Raw genomic sequence first — 20,238 nt, 5'->3', positions numbered from 1 at the left:
GACAAACCCCCCCGCATTACACACCTACAAGCTTGGCAACGCCAAACTGACCAGCTCCCCAAATGAAAGGGACCTGGGGGTAATAATAGACCACCGTATGAATATGAGTCAGCAGTGCGATGCTATAGCCAACAGGGCAAATAATACCCTGGCATGCATTAATCAATGCATCTCCAGCAAAACTAGGGAAGTGATTCTTCCACTCTACTCGGCATTGGTGAGACTGCAACTAGAGTTCTGAGTTCAGTACTGGGCACCGCACTTCAACAAGGAAGTGGTAAAGCTTGGGACAGTCCAGAGAAGGGCCACCCATATGATCAGAGATTTGCGTGGCAAGCCATACGAAGAAAGACTGAGGGACCTGGGACTCTTCAGCCTGAAAAAGAGAAGGGTGAGAGGGGACTTGAGAGTGGCTTACCACTACATCAGGGGCATACACCAAGTGCTCGGTGAAAACTGTTCACCAAGGCACCCTTGGGGAAAACCAGAAGTAATAGTTACAAACTCCTGGAAGCAGGGGGTTGGATTAGATTAGGTTCCCAAACTGTGGTATGTGTACCCCTGGGGTTACACACAACATCTCTGGGGAGATACATGGGAGAAATTGTGTAATGGTGCATTTAATTTTCATTAGAATAATAATTGGCATTTAAGGGGTTAAAGACAAGACAAGACAAGGTTTATCTTTGTCTCTTCTATCTCTGATCCACACAACATGCACTTCACTATATTAGTTAACCTCAATGGCTGACTAAAATTTATAATTGGTGACTAAAAATGTGTGAGTCGTGTATATAGAGTCAATATTCATACTATACTCTTTGTTTGTACACACATGTGTGTGTGAAGGAAGGTAAATTATTATCCACTGCCTCTCTTCTTAACGTTAAAATCTTATCTGAACTACAACTGAACATTTAGGATATTCAGTACACATTGGCTTTGAGTCACCCCCATAATGCTGCATGGGGCTTTTTCCTGAGTGGTTAAAAAAACCAGAACTCCTAATGTGTAAGTATCCAGGTGTATAACTTTAAGACCCTCTTAGATTCCACAACGCAAGATAATATACTCTAAAATGTTAGCCAGGGTGTGGAACCCAGTGCAAACCGAGGGCTAGACATGGAAAATGACAGTTGTAGTATAAAAGTAACTACCTAAACATGGCTCACATAAAAATATTTAACATTTCAAAGACTGAAAGCTGTGTAAGAAAAGATGTGCCATGGAGTGGTGTTCAAAGGCAGACCTGTAGTCAAAGAACTGTCAGTTCTGAAGATACTGATATCGGAGAAGCTGGATTCTACTACAAGACACATTCACCAAGTTCTCAAACAAACACACAATAAGGTGTCAAATGACTTCAGTCTAGGTGCACCTGACAATATCTGAAACAATAAGAAGACATAAGAGCATTCTACACATAATTTTAGCTCACAATGATAAAAGTGCACTGAGAATATAATGAGAACCTTTAGAGTGAAGTGTCACATACCATAAAAGCAGGTTTGTGTGTATGTGTCTATATACAGCCACACATATAATGCATATGCCATGTTCCAAGAGAAATAATATATGATAATATGTTAAATACATATCCAGGTTAAATTGTTTTTTGTAATATAGACTATACATTTTATAGGCAATGTTAAATTCGTTTATCATGTTCTAAAAGAAAATAAGATTATACACACACACAATGTCGGTGTATGCCCATATTATATCTGATTTTCTTCTAGACTATGACATACTTGCATTGCTAACAGAGAGAAAAACAGGAACTAATGATGTAAGTTTTTGGTGGATACATATTGGTTTACGTATTAGGACATAGGACTCTTTCTACGTTATTAATTTTTAAACAGCCTTGAGTGCATCAAAATCCCAAATCAGAAATCTATGGAGAACATTCCATGAAGAAATATCAGTATTTAGCATTAGATATGTGATGCAGAATATACTAGACATGTAGATATATTGCAGACATCATAAATGGGCAGCCTCTGTGTATAACACATAGCAGATCAGGGAGAAAGCAGGTAGCATAGCAGCAGATAGGTCAGGGAGTGAAAAGCAGAGCAGTAGAATAGTCAGGAAACCAGGCAGGGAGCAGAAAGCAAACAGAAGATCAGACAGGGGAAAGGGATTGGAGTGGCACTCATGGAGACTATAGGGCTAATACGTGGTATGCCTGTCAAAAGGGTTGACACCCACTGCTTTAAAAAACTAACTCCCACCTATAATCACATCTGCACTAACGCTCCCATCAGAGCCAGACTACCTGTAAGACAAAGCAGGCACATGCAAAGGGGTGCCGACGTACCAGAGGCGGTGGCAGCTGCCACCACCCACTAACTCCCCTTCCCCACCGCAGAAGGGTGCTGCTGCCACCGCTGCCCCAGCACTGCTCCTGGGAGGCAGTGGCGCTCCATCCCCACCCGCCTGTGAGCCATCCCCTCCTCCCCATTCCACGTTCAGCCGTGCACCACCCCCTCCCTCTCGTGTCTGGATAGGCAGTGCCAAAGATCCTGTGCCTATGAGCAAGTGAAGTGTAAATCTGGCTCTGGCTCCCATCAGTGGGGCTGAACTAATGATTCCAATAGCGGGAAAGATTAGCAAAGATTGTCTCATAAGGACACAGCCAAAGGACTGTCAAAAACAATTAGTTTACTGTAAAATAAAAAGAGATCATGAATAATAAATTCCCTCCCACTTTAAATAGATTTTTAATGCAATGACTCTTATTAAAATTAAATTATCTAAGAGGATGTGTCCTAATGCAAAAGCTATGCATATTGTATCATAACTTTTTAACACACAAAACTCTGAAATACTTTCTTTTAATCATTTTGTATTAGTAATTGTGGCTCCTCTATTATTTTACTTTCAGAAGGTTAACAATGTGAGGCAGCACACAATCAAATGTGGTGATTACATCAAGCATAAATAAAAATAATAGAATGTGAATTTTTATTCCTATATCATGTCTTTATTAAGTGAAATATAAAGAAAGTGAAATACCACATATACTAACTCTTTTAAACAATGCTTCTTTTTAATAATAACTAATGAATAAAACAATAATAGAAAACTAACAGTTGACTTCATGAAATAAGGAATAGGTAGGATAGAGCTCTACTGCGGTGTGTGACGATCATTATATCACAAGGCTGGGACAGCAACATTTTATTAGTTCTACCTAGACCTTTATGTAAGAGTTGAGAAGACACATTCTCAATTAGAAAACCCATCCAGATAGATGAAGCAACAAACTAACTGAGCTGACAGCATAAATACTAAAATAACTTAGAATAAGTACACAAGGAACCTGCAAGGTATCAAAATATAATAATATTATCACCCTGACAAAAAAAGTCAATTGATTACAGATGATAAGAGTTTCATCTTACATAATTAGATAAGTGGTGAAACAATAACATCTGCAGAGAATACCTCTGAAAATACTAAGGAAATGAAGCATACAAAATAAACACAATCTTACTTTTTCATCATCATCTGTAAAAGGGGCACCTCCAGGCGTCTTATTTATCGCTTGGGCAACACCAATAATTTCTCCATCGCTGTTTCTAATGGGCGTGCACAACAATGATTTTGTCTTGTATCCAGTCAGTTTGTCAATTTCATCATTAAAGCGACGATCCTACAAAAGGAAACAAGGTAAGTATTCTTGCATCTTATATGTCTGAGTTTTCTTCAAGGATAGGAGTTCACTAAATACTTTCTTCAGTGTCTTGACAATAGTGGCATTATATTGTTAAATTACTGTACCATGCTTCAGAACTGCATTTCTTAGGTAATATACTGAGAGAAATAAGTCTACTTTATAAGGGCTGTCCAAACATCACAACGCCTATGTCCATCCTACATTCCAGTGGCAAAGAGGACACTGGAGATAACTGCACCATTCTACAGCACAAAGGTAGGTACCCAGAAGATATTGCAAGAAGAATATAAATGAAACATCACAGATAGAAGCTTATGAGGAACATAGAGGGGAAACTAATACAATATTAGAGGATTTAGGGAGGAGAAGAGTGGTGTAGGATCTTTGAAAGTAACAAAAATATCATCCTGCATTCTGAGAAGAAAACCAGGATCTTTTCTTTCTCTTTGCTTTATGATCCCTTGCAACGTCATATGCAACCTTGCAGCCCCAGACTGGAGGAGTGAAATGGGGATTGTCCACAGGCTGGACCCTGGGCAGAGTCGGTCCACAGGACCAGAGTAACTCTGTATACCGATCTGGCCTCATGCACCCAGATCTAGCTACAGAGCAACTCTGCACACCAGCCTGACTGCACACCGATGTGATCTAGTGCTCCAGGCCATGTCATCCAGCCAGCAGTACTCCCCACAGTCAAGAAATTAGACAAGTAATGTCACAGAAACAAACAGAAATGCTATGTTGAAGCCAATGATGATGCTGGACAATTAAGTTTGCCAGTTTGCCACATAGAAATGCATGGGTTTTGAAACAATGAAAGATTTCATAGAGGCCATATGAATAACAATATAAAATTAAACAACAACCCCTGTATTATCAAAGTGGTGTCCAGAGTTTTTCCCACAATATTAGTATTGCCTGCAATGTTAATTCTACAATATCAATACTCCTATTCATGTAGAGGATAATACTATGTTAACCTGAATGTTCTTAAAATGTACTGTTCATTAACTGGCTTCATGTTCACATTTATTTGTAGCATTCTAAGGGGTATGTTTTCAGTATGGTGTACAGGATTTAGTAGCACAACTTTCATTAATGTTAATGGGATCAGTGTGACTGAAATTTAAATCTACCCCTAAGTATTAATTACATGGCAAGTAGAGATTATTTATTCAAGGAATTTGCAAACTTAATGTTATTTATTTTTATATTAGGCAGACCAGACACTGTATGTTACATTAAACAGACTAGATACTTCTTTATACTACAATGAGTGTGAAAAATATGTATTAGCCTGATTTTTACATTCTGATTAATCTGTTTTCACTTAGGTTTTATCATCTCAGGATTTCATGAACTATGTTAGTGAATGTAGGTATATAATTTCCAGATCATAAACTGAATTAAATTATCAATAAAGATATTTATAATCCACATAAGAAATAATGAAATGTATATTTTCTCAGAGAAATCATACATTTAATATTCATGTGAATGTATATTATGAGCATAAAGGACTTCTCTCAATAGGATTATGAAAACCTGTTTGATTGTACTTAAAAATCCAATTAACACAGGAATTTCAGTAATAGACAGCATAACCAAAAGTGAAAATACCATAACCACACTCAACTATGCAGAAATAGTAGTATTCTGTACTGAAAATGTATTCTAAGATAACACATAGATATACCTTGTTAGGGAAGCATGTACCTAAAAGCTAAATTATTAACAATGCTTGTTCCTTCTGTTTAATCAAAAGACCTCAATTTTCAAGATTGACATTTAAAATAATTTAATAGATACTAAAATTGATTTTACAGTTCACGGTTGATTTTGCTTCCAGTTTAGATGTAGTGAGACCAGTGGCGATACGTAGGGGGTGCACCACGGGGGGGCATGTGCACCCCGAGAGCACACCACCTGACCGGCCGCGCTTGCCACTTAGGCAATGGGTACAGCGGACAGGTGGGAACACCGGTGCCACATGCCCCCCCGACTAAGGACAACACCAGTCGCCCATCAGTGAAACTACTAGACACTCAGTGTTGTCTCTGAGACACACCAGCTATGGATACAAGTTACACATAAACTGGTTTAAGTGATGAGAAACTGGTTTCAACCTGTACCAGAACATAAAGGCTAGGAACAGACATTATACTAAACCGGTTTAAGTGTTCAAAAACTGGTTTAAACCTGTAACAGAACATAAGTTCAGTGCACATAAATCAGTTTCAAAATGGTCGAAACCAGTTTGCGATAAACCTGGTTGAATGTAGTATCAAACTTAACTGATTGAGCTCAAACTGGTTTATGCAACTTCTGTCCCAGACCCCTTCCTGGTTTAAGTTAAACCAGAGTCCCTTTGCATCCTGACATGCTCTCTGGACTGGGCTCTCTGCTCCAGCAACAGGCCTGGCCCCACCCCTCTGCTCCCTAGTTGGAGCAGGAACTGGCGGGGGTGGGGGCCTGGCCAGACGCCAGCCCAGGGAAGAGGTTAATTCCCACCCCCCTTTCATCCCCTGTCCAACCAGCGTGACCTGCATTTCTCCACTGGCTATTCCAGCAGCGGGGGCATGGTCAGCCCTGGCAGCAGACTGGAGTGAACTGCCCAATGAGGGGGTTTAATTCCCCGCTGCCGCCACTCACTCTCCCCCTCCTCCTTTTGTTCTGCCATCGGAGTCAGATTATGTCCCCATCTGGTCATACTCCCTCTTCCCCCACCCTCTGAACCCTGCAGGCCAAGGTGGAGGTTTAAACCCCTCCTCAGTCTTACTCAGGACTGCTGGGACCTGCCCCCCTCCTCCCCCCGCCAGCTCAGCTTCCCTGTGGTTTAGCAAAACCCCCAGTTTTTCTTTTTTTCATTTGAAAATATATTCCCTCCCCTTCCCCAACCATTTTTTACTTTCTCTCTGCTCTCTCTAACCCTTATACATGATTACAAGTTGTACTAGGTAAACTAAGTTAAGTTATTATACTCCCTTATAGTAACAAGCCCCTTTTACATTGTAAATAGTGTTCTATTATGTTTGTATTGATTTTTACTGTTTTAATTGATATGATTTAGGCCTGTGTCTGTAAAGTAATGTCAAGTAATGTCAAGCTTCCATTTTGTATGTCAAGCCTCCACTTTGTGTCCTCTGCCCTGGTATAACCTATTTTATAATATGTTATAACTGTGACTCATGTCTAACTAGTCTCATGTAAATTGGTTCCTGGATGAATGGGAATGAATGAAGGTGCTTGAGGTACAATGGTAGCAGGCCTCTACTGAATGATCAACTAACTCAATGACTGGACCATCAACTCCACAACTGGACCATCAATTCAACAAACAGACCACTGCCTTGCATTGACTCACCCAGGAACCACAGACCTCACCCAGGAACAGAAACAAAACCCAACATTTGAAAGATAAAGAACCTACAGGAACCCAACATTTGGAAGACAAAGACCATACAGAAACCAGCAACCTCACCATTGTGTTCCATCAGACAATGAGGACACCTGGATCTTCACTATGCATCTGAGCAGAACTGTCCTTGCCTGGACATGTCCTTCCCATAGGAGACACAGGTAGCCCACCCCTATAAAAGGGGTGGAAGAGTGTGATCTCTTTGAGACGCCCTCTCCATCTGGACCAGCACCATGCCATACCACCTATCCACCCAGAGGCCCTGCCGCCGACCGCCTCTGAACAACACCTTGCTGGGGAAGACCCCAACTGGCCATCGAGGATCAACTCACAGCCCAGGATAGATAGCTATCACCCACCTTTCCTCCCCAAGCAAAGGGCCTGGACTCTGTTCCTACACACCCTGAGTTCAATCCCTCCACCAAGCCTTTCCTCTCCTGCTACTGTTGTGTGGGTGTGTGTGTGAGTGCTTATGTGTATAGGAACCAATAACTTCGTGAGCTGTATAGTACATTGATTGTCTAATAAAACTGATATATATATTTTTTGACCCCACGTTGGTCTCTGTCTTGCTGCTGGCTCCCAACTAAATCCCCGTCTCTCTGACGTCCCTCTGGGCTTCATTCCTCTCTGTCGTCTCTATCTCCCCCAGCTCTGGCTTTCTCTCCCTCTCCGCTGACCTCCCGGCCCTATTCCTTGGCTTCCCAGCTCTAGCCCCCACTCTGTCTTCTGCCTCTGTCTTCTCCATGATCTCTCTCTCTCCATTCCCACTTGTGTCTTGCCACCACTGCCTTCTCCCTGATCCTGATCTCTCCCTCCATTCCTCTGTCTGTCCGTCCCCGGCTTCTCTGGTGTGCCTCACTGCCTCTGCCTTCTCCCCAATCTCCCCGGCACCTCCCATAGCATCCCCCGATCTGGCTTGCCTCCACCACCTCCAGCGGCTCCTCGCTTTCTTCCCCTGGCACCCACAGCTTTCTCCCAGTTCCTCTGCAGCTACCTGGGCACCCGCAGCTTCCTCAACCCAGTTCCCGGCTCCCCCACAGTCTCTCCACTATGGCTCTGGCCCCGGCCCCGGCCCTGCCCCCGGCCCCGGCCCTGGCTTCTGTGCCGGCTTCTCCCTGGCACCGCTCCTTTGCCCTGCTGCCTTTTGGCTTTTCCTTTGATCAATCAACCCCAATTAACCTTGAGTTACTCCAACCCCAAATGACCCCAAGTAACCCCGGGGTACATTGACCCCAAGTAACTCCAGGGGCCACTTAACCTCGAGTAACCCCGGGGCCATTTGACCTCAGGTAACTCCAAGCACCAAGTTACCCCAAATGCCCCCTAGTGTTAACACACAGCCATGAAAGTGCATCTTTGTGTGTTTAGGTATGTGCATATAGTTTTGTACGAACCCACAGAGTGTTTGTGTAGGTTGTGTGTCTGTATATAATTTTGTATCATGCCCTCCTGTCTAACAGCGCAATGATCCTGAGTGTTGATCTGGCGCATGTCAAGTCAACATTGGAAGGGAAGGGAGGACTGCTCTAGTGACCCCAAGCTTCTGGCCTGAACCACTGCAGGCATGTGCCTACATTTTCAGTGGATGGCTGTCTACTTGCAAATTGGTTCAATCTCTGCAGGTTAGACAAACCTGCAAAGATTGAATCAATTCAGTCTCGGGCTTTTTGAATGTTTGACCCTAGCCACGCAGATTGCAGTGATGAAGGTAGAACAAATACCTCAGCATATAAAAAGAAAGTGCACATCCATCCATTCTCATTATAGGAATGCAATCAAGTATAACAAAGAAATATCAAGTGAAAACTGACATATGTCTGATTTTTATAACTAAAAATACATTACTATGCTGAACATTTTTTGAATAGGGCATTCAATGAAGGTAAGACTAGAAAATGTAAGCATGCTGGATCACATTGCTACTTCACAGGTATTCTATGTGGATTCACAGATTCACAGAAGTTTAGGGCTGAAAGGGATCTCGTGAGATCATTGGGTTCAGCCCCACTCCTCTGGATGCTCAAATTTACTCTGCCAGAACATGGAAATTGCTCTTTTCAACCCAAATCCTTGTTGTCTTTTTGGCAACATATTTGCTAAATCACATAGCATTTAGCATGCTGCTTGAGATCTAAAATTCTAAATGCTAAGCAGGGAGTTTCAGAGAGGCCTGTTACAGTGGTGGTAACAGCAGGAAGGAGTCATGCTCAAAGACCCCTCACTGCACTTTATAGAATTGGAAGTGTCCACACTGGGCATGTCTACATGAGACACGTACTGTGCAGTATACTAATTACCTGTGCAGCAAACCTCTCGAGTCTACACATGCGTCCCTATTGGGCTGGAGTAAACTAATTTACTCCATAGCAGTGCACATATAGACGCTGCCCTGGCTGGCTGGGGAATGAGGGTGCTTCAGTGCAGGGGCTGCCTTCTGGCTAGCCCTGCACAGAGCCCAGCCAGCCTTTCCACAGCACATTGAGCTGAGGGAAGCAGCCCTGGGCTGGCAGCCTCCAGGATCCCTGCCAGTTGGGGCTGCTCCACCCCGGCACACAATGTTGCAGTCCTCAGTCCACATAAAGAGATGTGCCTGGAACCAATAAACTCCAAAGTGATAAGCTCCAAGTTTTATTCACACACGTTAATATGCACACCTAGATGCACCCACTGTGTCTGATACTCTCCACTGGGCCACTGTACAGCATCCACATGCTGGAATATAAAGATTCACTGAGATTATGGAACACTGTTCCTTCCATGAATAATAGATTTGTTTTCATTTGGATAGTCTAATGAGGAGCTGATAAATGAACTAGAAAGAACATGATTGGCCCAACACCAGAAAGAAGGCCAATGCTTTCAGTCCCTGACAGAGCAAAATTTCCTATCACTCTGCAGCGCTCACCAAGAGGGAGATGAATACAAAGACAATTAAAGAAAAAGTCAGATTAAAAGGAATGAAATCTGTGCCCGGAAATTACCTTACTCATCCTAAGTCAGTTTGATGGACTGGTGGTTGACCTCTTCACATCTGAAAACAACAATTAAATACCCTGTGACCTCTGCAGGTATCAAGAGGCAGCAGGTATGAACTGACAGATGATCGTGCACAAGGAGGGCAAGATCTTTGTTCTATGCCTTTCCACCTTTTCCACTGCACCGTTCAGGAACAGAAAGGGGAAAGACATGGAGATACTGTGTATACCAGGGGTTCCCAAACTGTTGTACACATACCCTGTGGGGCTCACAGAACATCTCTAGGGGGTACATGGGAGAAACTGTGTAATGGCAGATTTGATTTTCATTATAATTGGCATTTAAGGGGTTAAAATATAAAATGTATGCTGGTATGTGGGCAGGTGGTAAATCTAGAAGGGGGTACGCAATAAGAAAAAGTTTGGGAACCTCTGGTGTATGCCTTTCAGGCTGAAGAGGCTGTGATTTTGAGGCCTGATTAACCTAACAAAAGTCAAAGTGTCCTTAAGAAATAAGGTCTATAGATCTAACCCACTCTGCAGACATATATGTCAGTCAGAATAGAGATGAAACTGATATCTAAAGGCTAGGGGATGATTTTTTAGGGGAAATTTCACATGTTTTACAGTAGGATAAACTGCTGTACTTATACTTCAGGTTATCATAGAATAATTGAAAAATAGGGCTGGAAGGGATCTCACAAAGTTACCTAGTCTTCCCCCCTGCTCTACACAAAAGCAAAGCCATCTAAACCAGTAGCATCATGGTGGGGGCAACTGGGGCACTAACCCAGGACCATGCGCATGTCAGGAAGCATGGTTGTGGGATCACGCACCAGATCCTATCACGCCTTACTACCACTGCAGGGGGAGCCTGGGATTCCGGGGATCATTCCAAGCTCCCCCTGCATTGGCTTCTGCTGCTGCAAGCACCGCAGCTAATAGGGCTTGTGACAAGGGTAGCAGTTCCACATGCTGCTTCCCACCCCACAAGCTTCATCAGCTGCAGGGCTCACAGCAGGTCAGCATTCCACATTGCCATTGCTGCAAGTCTCATCAGCTGCAAGGCAAGCTGATAAATGCACCTCCTCAGTTGATGGGACTCCCAGCCACAGGGGAGCATCTGGCCACACATTCAATTAATGACATTATAAGAACAAGCCACAAAGTTATTAAACATTTTCTGTAGAATAACTTTGTGATGTATTTCTTGTTTTATCACACCATTTATTGATTGAACATGTGACTGGGTAACAACTTAAGGTGCAATTAACTGGTTAATCACACCTTAAGTGTAACGTGTAGATGAGCCAAAGAATCACTTCCTTGACTTGCAAGCAATACCTCTGTTAATACAAGCTGGTATACTTTTGGCATGTTTTTGAAAAAAGAATATGTTGTTGACTCTCATATTCTACCACTGTTGACTCATATGCAGGTCCTTTTCTGCAGTACTGCAGTCTGTGTAGTCATTCCCCAGTTTGTATTTGTGCATTTGATTGCTCCAAATTGAGTTGATTGCATGGTTAACCTCTTTGTAATGTAGGAGAACAGAATGTAGTTATTCTTGTTATTGATGTTTTGTCACATTTTTTGCACTTCAAGATACTGGATATCCCCCTCTGCTGATTCTATCCTCAAGCTGTAAGCAGGCTGAAGTTCCTATTGCAGTTAATCTGTAGACCCTACTACTTAAAAGGTATTTTCATATCTCACAGATAAATTATCTTAATTCTTGCCTCATTGATCTGTTTTTCAGCTGTCTGTGTTTAAGCCTATCCCTACACAGAATGCCACCCCTATTGTAGTCTGCCAAGCTGCTACTCTATTTCGTTGAAATCCATCCTAAAGGTTCACTTTTTATAATGCCCGCAAGAGGTGATTCAACAATGACACAATGACGCTAATGGTAAAATAGAGGTTCCAGCTCGCTCTGTTATTTCCAGTTTACTATATTTTCATGAGAGTAAGAGTCTAGGAGGAGTTGCCTGTGATTCAGTGGTAGAATCCTTGTTTACCACACAGGAGACCTGGGTTTGATTCCTAGATACTTATACACCTACAGCCATCGAGGCATCAAACACCTGGACTCCATCTGGTCTTTGAATTTTGTCTCAGTGGCCTAAAAGGAGGATGGCAGGTCTGGGCAGCCTCCACTCCTCTGAAAATTCCTGCCCACACGTATGCATTGAAGGTCTGGGTGGCCCTCATGTATACACCATCATCCAGGAGGATTGATGGTTGCTACCACCAGGATCCCAGGAGGTAAGGACCGTGTACTTTCAGTCTCTTAAATAATGCAAAGCACATTATCAGCGCTCCAGGAATAATAAAACATTGTAGAAAATAATTCAGATGTAATGAAGAAATAGTTGATGAAATAGTAACAGATTTAACCTTTGTGCTGTTTCTCTTTATGAACTGTGGAAGCTTACTCTTATAATTATACTATATTTAATTTATTACAGGTTTAAAACACACATTTACAGGCATGATCCTGCATGGTGCAAAGCTCTTTTCAAGCTATTAGGAGCCTGAAAATCCTCAGTTTCTTCTGAAATTAAGTGATGGTGCATAGCAGTTTTCAGGGGTTCAAATACTATGCAAGACAGGGCCCTTGATACCATTATTAAAATAATTCATCTTGGAGTTTTCTAGCTCTGTTAAGGAAATTGTCAGACAAGTAACTCAAGGGAATCTCCCTGATAAAGCAATGATTACAGTTAATAACCCACTCTGTAGAGACACAAGATAGTTACTACACTCCTGAGGCACAAACAGGCCCAAGGAAGAACAACAACTCCTAATAAAGTTACAGAATTATAAAAAGATTAAACAGAACCAAACAAACCCTAAGCTGATTGGGACAGATCACAGTAATTGAGATCTGAAAACTGTGGTCAGTACTTTTCATATTGATAAAAAATAAATAACTTAAGTGACATTAAGATGGCCAAGTACATGCCTCAGTTACTTAGCTGCCTGAACATTAAATCACAAGGTATTTGATTTTTCTAAGGTGACTAAAGTGATCTGTTTCTGTAACCTGCAGCTTGCAACCACATGTAACAGGAAACCATACTTACAGGTCAGAATATAATTTATATCTATAATTAAAAAATGTAGAGCAGAGTTGTCCAAGTTCTAAGCCCTGGGGGCCACACCAGGCACTTCATGCAGGTGCCCCTCCCACTGTTGTTCTGCATGGGCACTATCCCCCCCAGCATATCCCCCATCACTGCTGCCCTGCACATGTGTGATCCCTCTGTCTGGGGTTAAGTCCCAGACTCACCCTCAGCTCCCTGCACGGTCCCACTCCCTGGGGCAAAGGCAGGAAGTGGCAGCTAGAGGAGGGTGGGGAAACCCCAGACACTCTAGCACTTGGAGTGATGGGGGAGAGCGACAGGTAGATAAGAGCCTGTGAGCCATGCATTAACCCCTTGTAGGCCACATGTGGCCCAAAAGTTGCCAATTGGATAGGCCTAATGTAGAACATAAAATTTAGAACAGACTAATATAGATAGTTTGGATTAGAGTGTAATGTGTGCCCAGAAATGTCTTCCCAAATTAGTGTTGGGATGATGATGTAGCTGTGATGGTCCATGAAAAAATGCAAGAGGCAAGGATTTCTGGGATAACTTCTATTGGACCAACTGTATAGTTGGAAAGGATAGAGACATGCTTTCGGGTACCAAAACCCTTCCTCAGGTCTCAGAAAAAAGCCAATAGCTTGTACTAAACAGCAGATAGAAGAAAGGCCTGCATAAAATTCCATATGCAAATAAAAACAGGATATAAATAAAAAAAGGATTTATAGGAAGCTGACAGATAAGAGCAATACAGTACAAAGGGAGTGGTTTATTCGTCAACCAACTCATCACCAGAAGAGAACTCCTAGCTGATCACCTGGCACCAAACGGGACACAACCCTTCCTTAATAATAAATGCAAAACCTGTCAACTCAGCACCCCCACAATGAAACCATCAGAATCCGTAGATTCAACATGTCTTTCCCAGAATGTGGTATAATCTCATCCAGTGTACCAAATGCCCTCATGGACACTATAAGAGTAAAACTAGACAAAAATTACACACCAGAATGAACAATCACAGAACAAAAAATAAAGGACAGAAACACTAAAACACAGGAAGGAGAACATCTTTCACAGAAAACACACTCCCTTTCTGCCCTCTCAGACCTTGTGCTCAAGAGAAATTTACAAAATACCTTTAAGAGATGGGCCCATGAACAAATATTCATTAGCTTACTGAATGCTAAGACACAGGAATTTAACAAAGACATTGGCTTTATGGTTTATTATAATCAGGGATCCTGGTTTTCCGTGATAAAAAATCACAAATTCTCTGATAAAAAACCCAAAATCTGTGGTTAAAATTAAATGCCCCCCACAGCTCTGCTGGTTTCCCTCACTCCCCCTCACAGCCCCCCAGCCCTGCTTGTGCTCCTTGCCCACCAGCCCCACCTATCTCCAGCAAGAAGAGTGAGCCTGAAGCAGCCTTAGGTAAGTGTGAGTGTTGGGCCCTGCCCTTCCCTCCTCCCTTCCTCTCCCAGCAGGGTTGAGGGTTTCCCCACCCTTTTTGCAAAGAGCTCTTACAGGCTGGAACTCTGCCAGCCTTCAAAGCTCTTTACAAAAGAGGGGAAATCCATGGGTTTCTCTTCTAAAAGGGAAAATCCATGTTTTCTCTGATAAAAATGGGAAATCTGTGGTTTTCTCTGTTTTTCCATGGGAAACAGAAAATCAGGATCCCTGATTATAATCTACGTGATCTCCGCTAATCTCTACACTGCGCAGGTGATAAGGACCTCCTCTGACTGGCTTTGCTCTTCCACTTACCAGGTTACCCTTTCTACTGCATTTCTCTTGTCTGCTAGCTATCTGAGAGAATGTGCCTTATATCCTGTTTTAATTTATACATAGAATTTTATACATGCCTTTGTTCTACCTGCTACTTAGTTTAAGCTGAATTTGCTTTTTTCTCATTGGAGACCTGAGCAGGTTGGTATGCTCATCTATATACCTCCCAACTAAAGAGTTAGTCCAATAAAAGATAACACTCACAAAAATCCATGCATCTTTAATTAGATAATTTACAGTTAAATCTATAAAGCAGTTGGAAATGAATATGAATTTTCTTATATCACTAAAGATGTTCCGTGAATATGCTTCTTAATATCATAATCCAATGTCTAAATGATACTACTTTAAATCTCAATTATTAAGTACTGTGCAAATAAAATAGTGTTCATTATATCACTTGAAACAGGAGTATGTGTAATCTTGCATGTCCAGAGCTGTATTTTTATATGTCTCCACTACTCCATCAGGTTCAGATTAATCTCTCACTCCAGACTACAAGAAGACTGGGTGCAGTCACAGCTGTCAGTCACAGACAGATGCTTTTCCAGATATAGATCTATTGATTCAGTTTCCAGAAAGTACTGAGTTTAGTTGATAGTTCAATAGCACATTTGTTTTGGAAAGGTAGTGAAATGAATGCTCAGGGCTTCCTCCAGCTGACCAATATTGTTAAAAGGCCTCCTTAGAAGTAAAACAAAACATTTCATATTCACTTTTGGTCACTCTTTATTTAAAGATAATTTCTGCTATAAAGCTGAATTTTAGCTCTCAGTGTAATTACAGGCAGTCCTCGGACTTACAACACAATTGGTTCCTGAAAACCACATCTTAAATTGAAATATTGTAATCTGGAACCAATTTTCTCATAAGAAACAACGTTATAAATGTGGGATTGGTTCCTGAACCGAGGCCTGATACCCTATTTTCACCAAAAATACCCTAGAATTTTGTACTCAATCAATTACAGATGAGTACATTAATGTATTTATATTGTAAATAGCAATCATATTGATTTGGAAGGACTTCTTTGAGGTGACTTTGCTGGACTTTTTGAAGGGCTCTTGGTTGGACTTTTTGAAGGGTTTTTGGCTGGAGTCTTCTCAGGAGTCTTGGCTGCAGGTTTTTCTGGAGTTTTGTCTGCTTTCTTAAAGAAAGTGTCCAAGGAAGTTTGGACAGATGTTCTCCAGGGAGACGGGCAACGCAGTGAACTTGCTCACTGGCATGGCGTCTCATCGGATCAAGCACTGTAAAGTCAAAACTGACCTCATAAAGCTCAAACGGTGTCAATTTATAAATGTTGTAAGTGCGAAAGGTTGTAAGTTAAAACGTTGTCAGTCGAGGACTGCCTGTACTTTGAATGTGAGTGTACTTGTATAAGAAAGGCTACGTATTCCTTTACTGTGAAAGGTGTTACTTTGGTTGCCATAGACTCCCCTTATAATGCTGGTAATAGCAGCATTTCTACAAACTTACTTAATATTTCAATTAATTATGACAATATATTTAATGCCTCTTTTGAAAGATTGTTTTCTGATTATATAAATCCTCCAGTGACAACCAGCCATCATAGTTTGTTTTCTGAGGAAAAAAGGAGCTTAAAAATGAAAGTGAAAATCCAGGAAAGCAGGGTATATGTAATATCTCCCCTTAACTGACCGGCCTGCAGAAAGAATGTTTCTGTATACAATAAGGAGACTCATGGTATGGTAAGGGCCCAAATGCTTGGCTTATGGCATCACAGCAAGAACAGTGCTTTATAGTTTGGGGAAGGAGAAGGGGTGGAAACTACTCATTTTTACATTTTGCTACACTATAATTTTGTTTTGGGTTATATCTATTTTTTCCTGGCTCCACTTTTAATCAGGCCATACAGCATGTATCAGCCAGCTGTTGTACAGTGAGCAGGGAATTTTCACAGTCATCCAACAAAGGAAAGCATTTGGCAGAGCAGGCAAGCACTGATCTAGTTGGTATAGGCAGAGATGCTTTTACTGAGGCAGAGAGGCATGGTGATTGGCAAGATCTGAAGGAGGAGAAAGGAGAGGGGACTTCAAGTCCATGTGAGCAGCTCTGGCTTGTTTTAAGAATATTAGAACCTGGAAACTATGGTCACGTATGAAGCAAAAACATAACATTGTGTTGCCAATATTTTAACATTAGGCTCCTACATTGTCACTCTTGCCCTTACAAAAGATTTCTTACAAGCTGAATAAATTAATGAAGCAACACTGCTGACAAAGGAACTTGGATTAAACACCACTTAGTTGAATGTTGATAATTTATTATTGAAAAAATCTTGATAGTATAACAATATAGCAGCATTCATCTTGTGTAATTTGGTGTGCAAAGTGATATTAAAGACTATGTAGTCTTATTGAGATTGGGGTGGGCGGCATCCCCAGATTTTTTTAAATCCCTGTCATTTAGTGACAAATGACCCATTAATAGGACAAAATACTTAATACACTGTTACAATCCCCTGAGTTAAATCAATGTGGTAATTTAGGACTTGGTAAAAAGAGGGAGGGTGAAATACATTTGAAGTTAAAACATTATGCCAATCTGACATTCAGCTTTGATGATAGAATTTTAACAACTGTCCCCAGCACATCAGTGAAAAGAAGATCTCCTGATTTGCTGAATGGAGTTTGTCACAGGGGGAGAAAGACCGGGGAGACTCCCGAGTCCATGGGGGGAGCCTCAGAGCCAGGAGCAGGGACGGCAGGAGAAGCCCGCGCGGGGTGTAGATCACGCCTTAAGTTACTGGCGGCTGGCGGATGACGTCACTCCCAATCACCGGCCAGCGGAAATAAAAGGGCCAGTGGCAAAAAGGAGCGGGGCGCGCACATGGCTGCTGGGAGGGAGCCTGGCCAGGGGAGTCAGCTGGAGACGTGGAACGCCAGAGGTGACTGCCCGTGCTCACCACGGGGAACTAAAGGAACCCAGGGGTGAGCCAGCACCCGAGACCAGCATGACAGCTGCAGGCGAGCCGGGAGAGGAAACGGTAAGAGCCCCAGCGGCGCGGAGAGATCAACGGGCTGGAGAAGACCCGGAGAGAGGGCCGCAGTTCGGGGAAGACCCGGAGAGAGGGCTGCAGTTCGGGGAAGACCTGGAGAGAGGGACACTGCTCCCAGGGGACCCAGACAGAGGGTCATACTGGTAGGGTACCGGAGAAGGAGTGGCGTGAGGCTGGGATAGGTGGAGAGGGGCCACAGAACCGAGCCACGGGCAGGTGGCCCTGTCAACAAGCAGAGGGATAGAGAGGCTGTTGGCTCCATAAGGAAGCCCAATAGGGGCAGGGTTATGCCTCTCTTGAGGCTCATTGAGCTTTTCGTTTGAGTTCCGGAGGGAGTTTTGTGTTTCCCCGCATTAGAAGGGGCTGTGGTGGTGGAGGCAGGGAGTTGGAGCGAGAGGTGAGCTCATTGTTTAAGTATCTAGGGAATATTTGGTCAACCACGGAAATGGCCAAGATCCACCAGGCTGGGTAAAGGGCGAGGTGCAGGGGAGGAGGAGCCTCGCAGAAGACATCTAAGAAGCAGTTGACCAACAAGGGCAACCGAGCTGCACGAAGCCCCACCCACTGAAAGATTCAAGTCGTGGCAGGCGAGAAGGGGCAGGTTGCGGCGCATGGGAAGACCTCCCGGAAGGCCACCTGCGATGGCAAGGCAAGTACCGGCAAGCACTTGGATCAAGGAAGCCCGAGGTAAGATGTACGAGGCCTGGCGGGTACAGAGTTCTTCCATCATCGAGAAATAAATCTCCATGCACACTCCATGAAGGATTGATAGGATACAGATTAAATTGTGGACTGCTCTAGAGACACCTGTCCGCCAAAAAAAAATCTCTAACATCTTACAATTTTGTAGATCGTGATATAATCATGTGTCAGTTTCCTGAAAGTTCAGAAAAAATAGCAATTTCAGGGAATAGCCCAAATTTATATAAAGCGAAGGATATTAAGTCAATACGACACAAGATTTGAGGTTAATCCAAACTCTTAAATCCACCTCAAGCAGGTGGAAGTGGGAAGCTGAACGTGCTGCTTGATTTACTGCATTGTAGGATTTCAAACCTGTGCTTTTTCAAAGTTTCTCCCCTCCCCCCATCAGAGTATCAATTTTGGAAGCTATTACATCATTATATTATATATAATTATATTATATATATTATAATATATTATAAATATTCTGCAATATTTCTATGTGTGGAAACTCAGGTTTTCATCAGGATAAAAGGTAACACCAAAGATGCTACTTAGTTTTATTAAAATTGTGATGATTCACTTTACTAACCTAAAAATGTAGTTGCCAGGCTTTCTTCAGGTGAATGCACACAGTGGCTGGAGTTTGGGGAATCCAGCCACTTCAGGGGAAGGGCATGGGACTGCTGTAATGTGCACACACTGTAATTTTTTTACCTCACCATAACACCATGCTAGTTATTGGAATGTTAGTGACATTACTTCTTTCTCATCCTATAAAACTTCCCAAAATAGTCACTCCAAGTACTTTTTGACACAGCCTGCCAACTTGACAAAGTTATGTTATCTACAGCAGGGCTGTCCAGCTGGCAGCTCACAGGCCACATGCAGCCTACAAGGACGTTACATGCAGCCTCCAGCCTGGCTGGCTACTACCCATTGCTCTTGTGGCAGCAGGACCAGGGTTTCCAGTCTGCCCTTTTCCTCCAGCTTCTGCTTCCTGTTCTAGCTCCTGGAGGCACGGTGGCACAGTGGAAGGGAGTCAGGCCAATGCAGCGAGCCCAATGCAGCATGCACAGTCCAGCAAAGAAAGGAGCTAGGCTGCCTATGCTGCATGGTGCAAGTGGACTGCCTGCATGGTGTGTGCAGCCAGGAGGGTGTGAGGCTGCTGCCTGCCTGGCACTTAGCTGGGAGGGGTGGGATGCATGTGTAGCAGGGGGAGGTTGGTAGGCAGGAAATTGGTTTCAATGATTGTTAGTAAGAATTTAAGAGGAAAGACAGGCATAAGTAAACAAAATATGCAATGGCCTCATAACAACCAGCTTTTTACCGTTTTGTCCAATTAGAAAACCCAAGCTGTAAAAATTAAAATTTGTGCACACTTTGTGTTTTTTCCTCAGCACATTGTCTTTAATTAAAAAGACATTAGCTTTAACTGCACCTCTCACAAGACCCTAACCTGAACTGGAGCTTTTGGATACTACCAGAATATAAGGAATAATAAATAACAATAACAGTAGTAATAGTAAATACATCTCCAAATGCTTGCTTCGGTATTTTATCAGTTTTAATAAAAA

The 20,238-nt window shown here is 42.6% G+C and overlaps 1 protein-coding gene across 1 annotated transcript in view; it reads right to left on the bottom strand.

Annotated features, from left to right (window-relative positions):
* The window catches only part of PDE11A (phosphodiesterase 11A), a 260,304-nt gene that overhangs the window by 217,491 nt on the left and 22,575 nt on the right, over window positions 1-20,238 (bottom strand). Inside the window, exon 2 of the mRNA XM_059727249.1 lies at window positions 3,503-3,661. Coding sequence (XP_059583232.1) covers window positions 3,503-3,661 — 159 coding nt within the window. The remainder of the gene's footprint in view (window positions 1-3,502; window positions 3,662-20,238) is intronic.

This window comes from Alligator mississippiensis, chromosome 4 (assembly GCF_030867095.1).
Source record: "Alligator mississippiensis isolate rAllMis1 chromosome 4, rAllMis1, whole genome shotgun sequence".
NCBI lineage: Eukaryota > Metazoa > Chordata > Crocodylia > Alligatoridae > Alligator > Alligator mississippiensis.
This window is presented reverse-complemented; position numbering and strand designations above follow the sequence as displayed.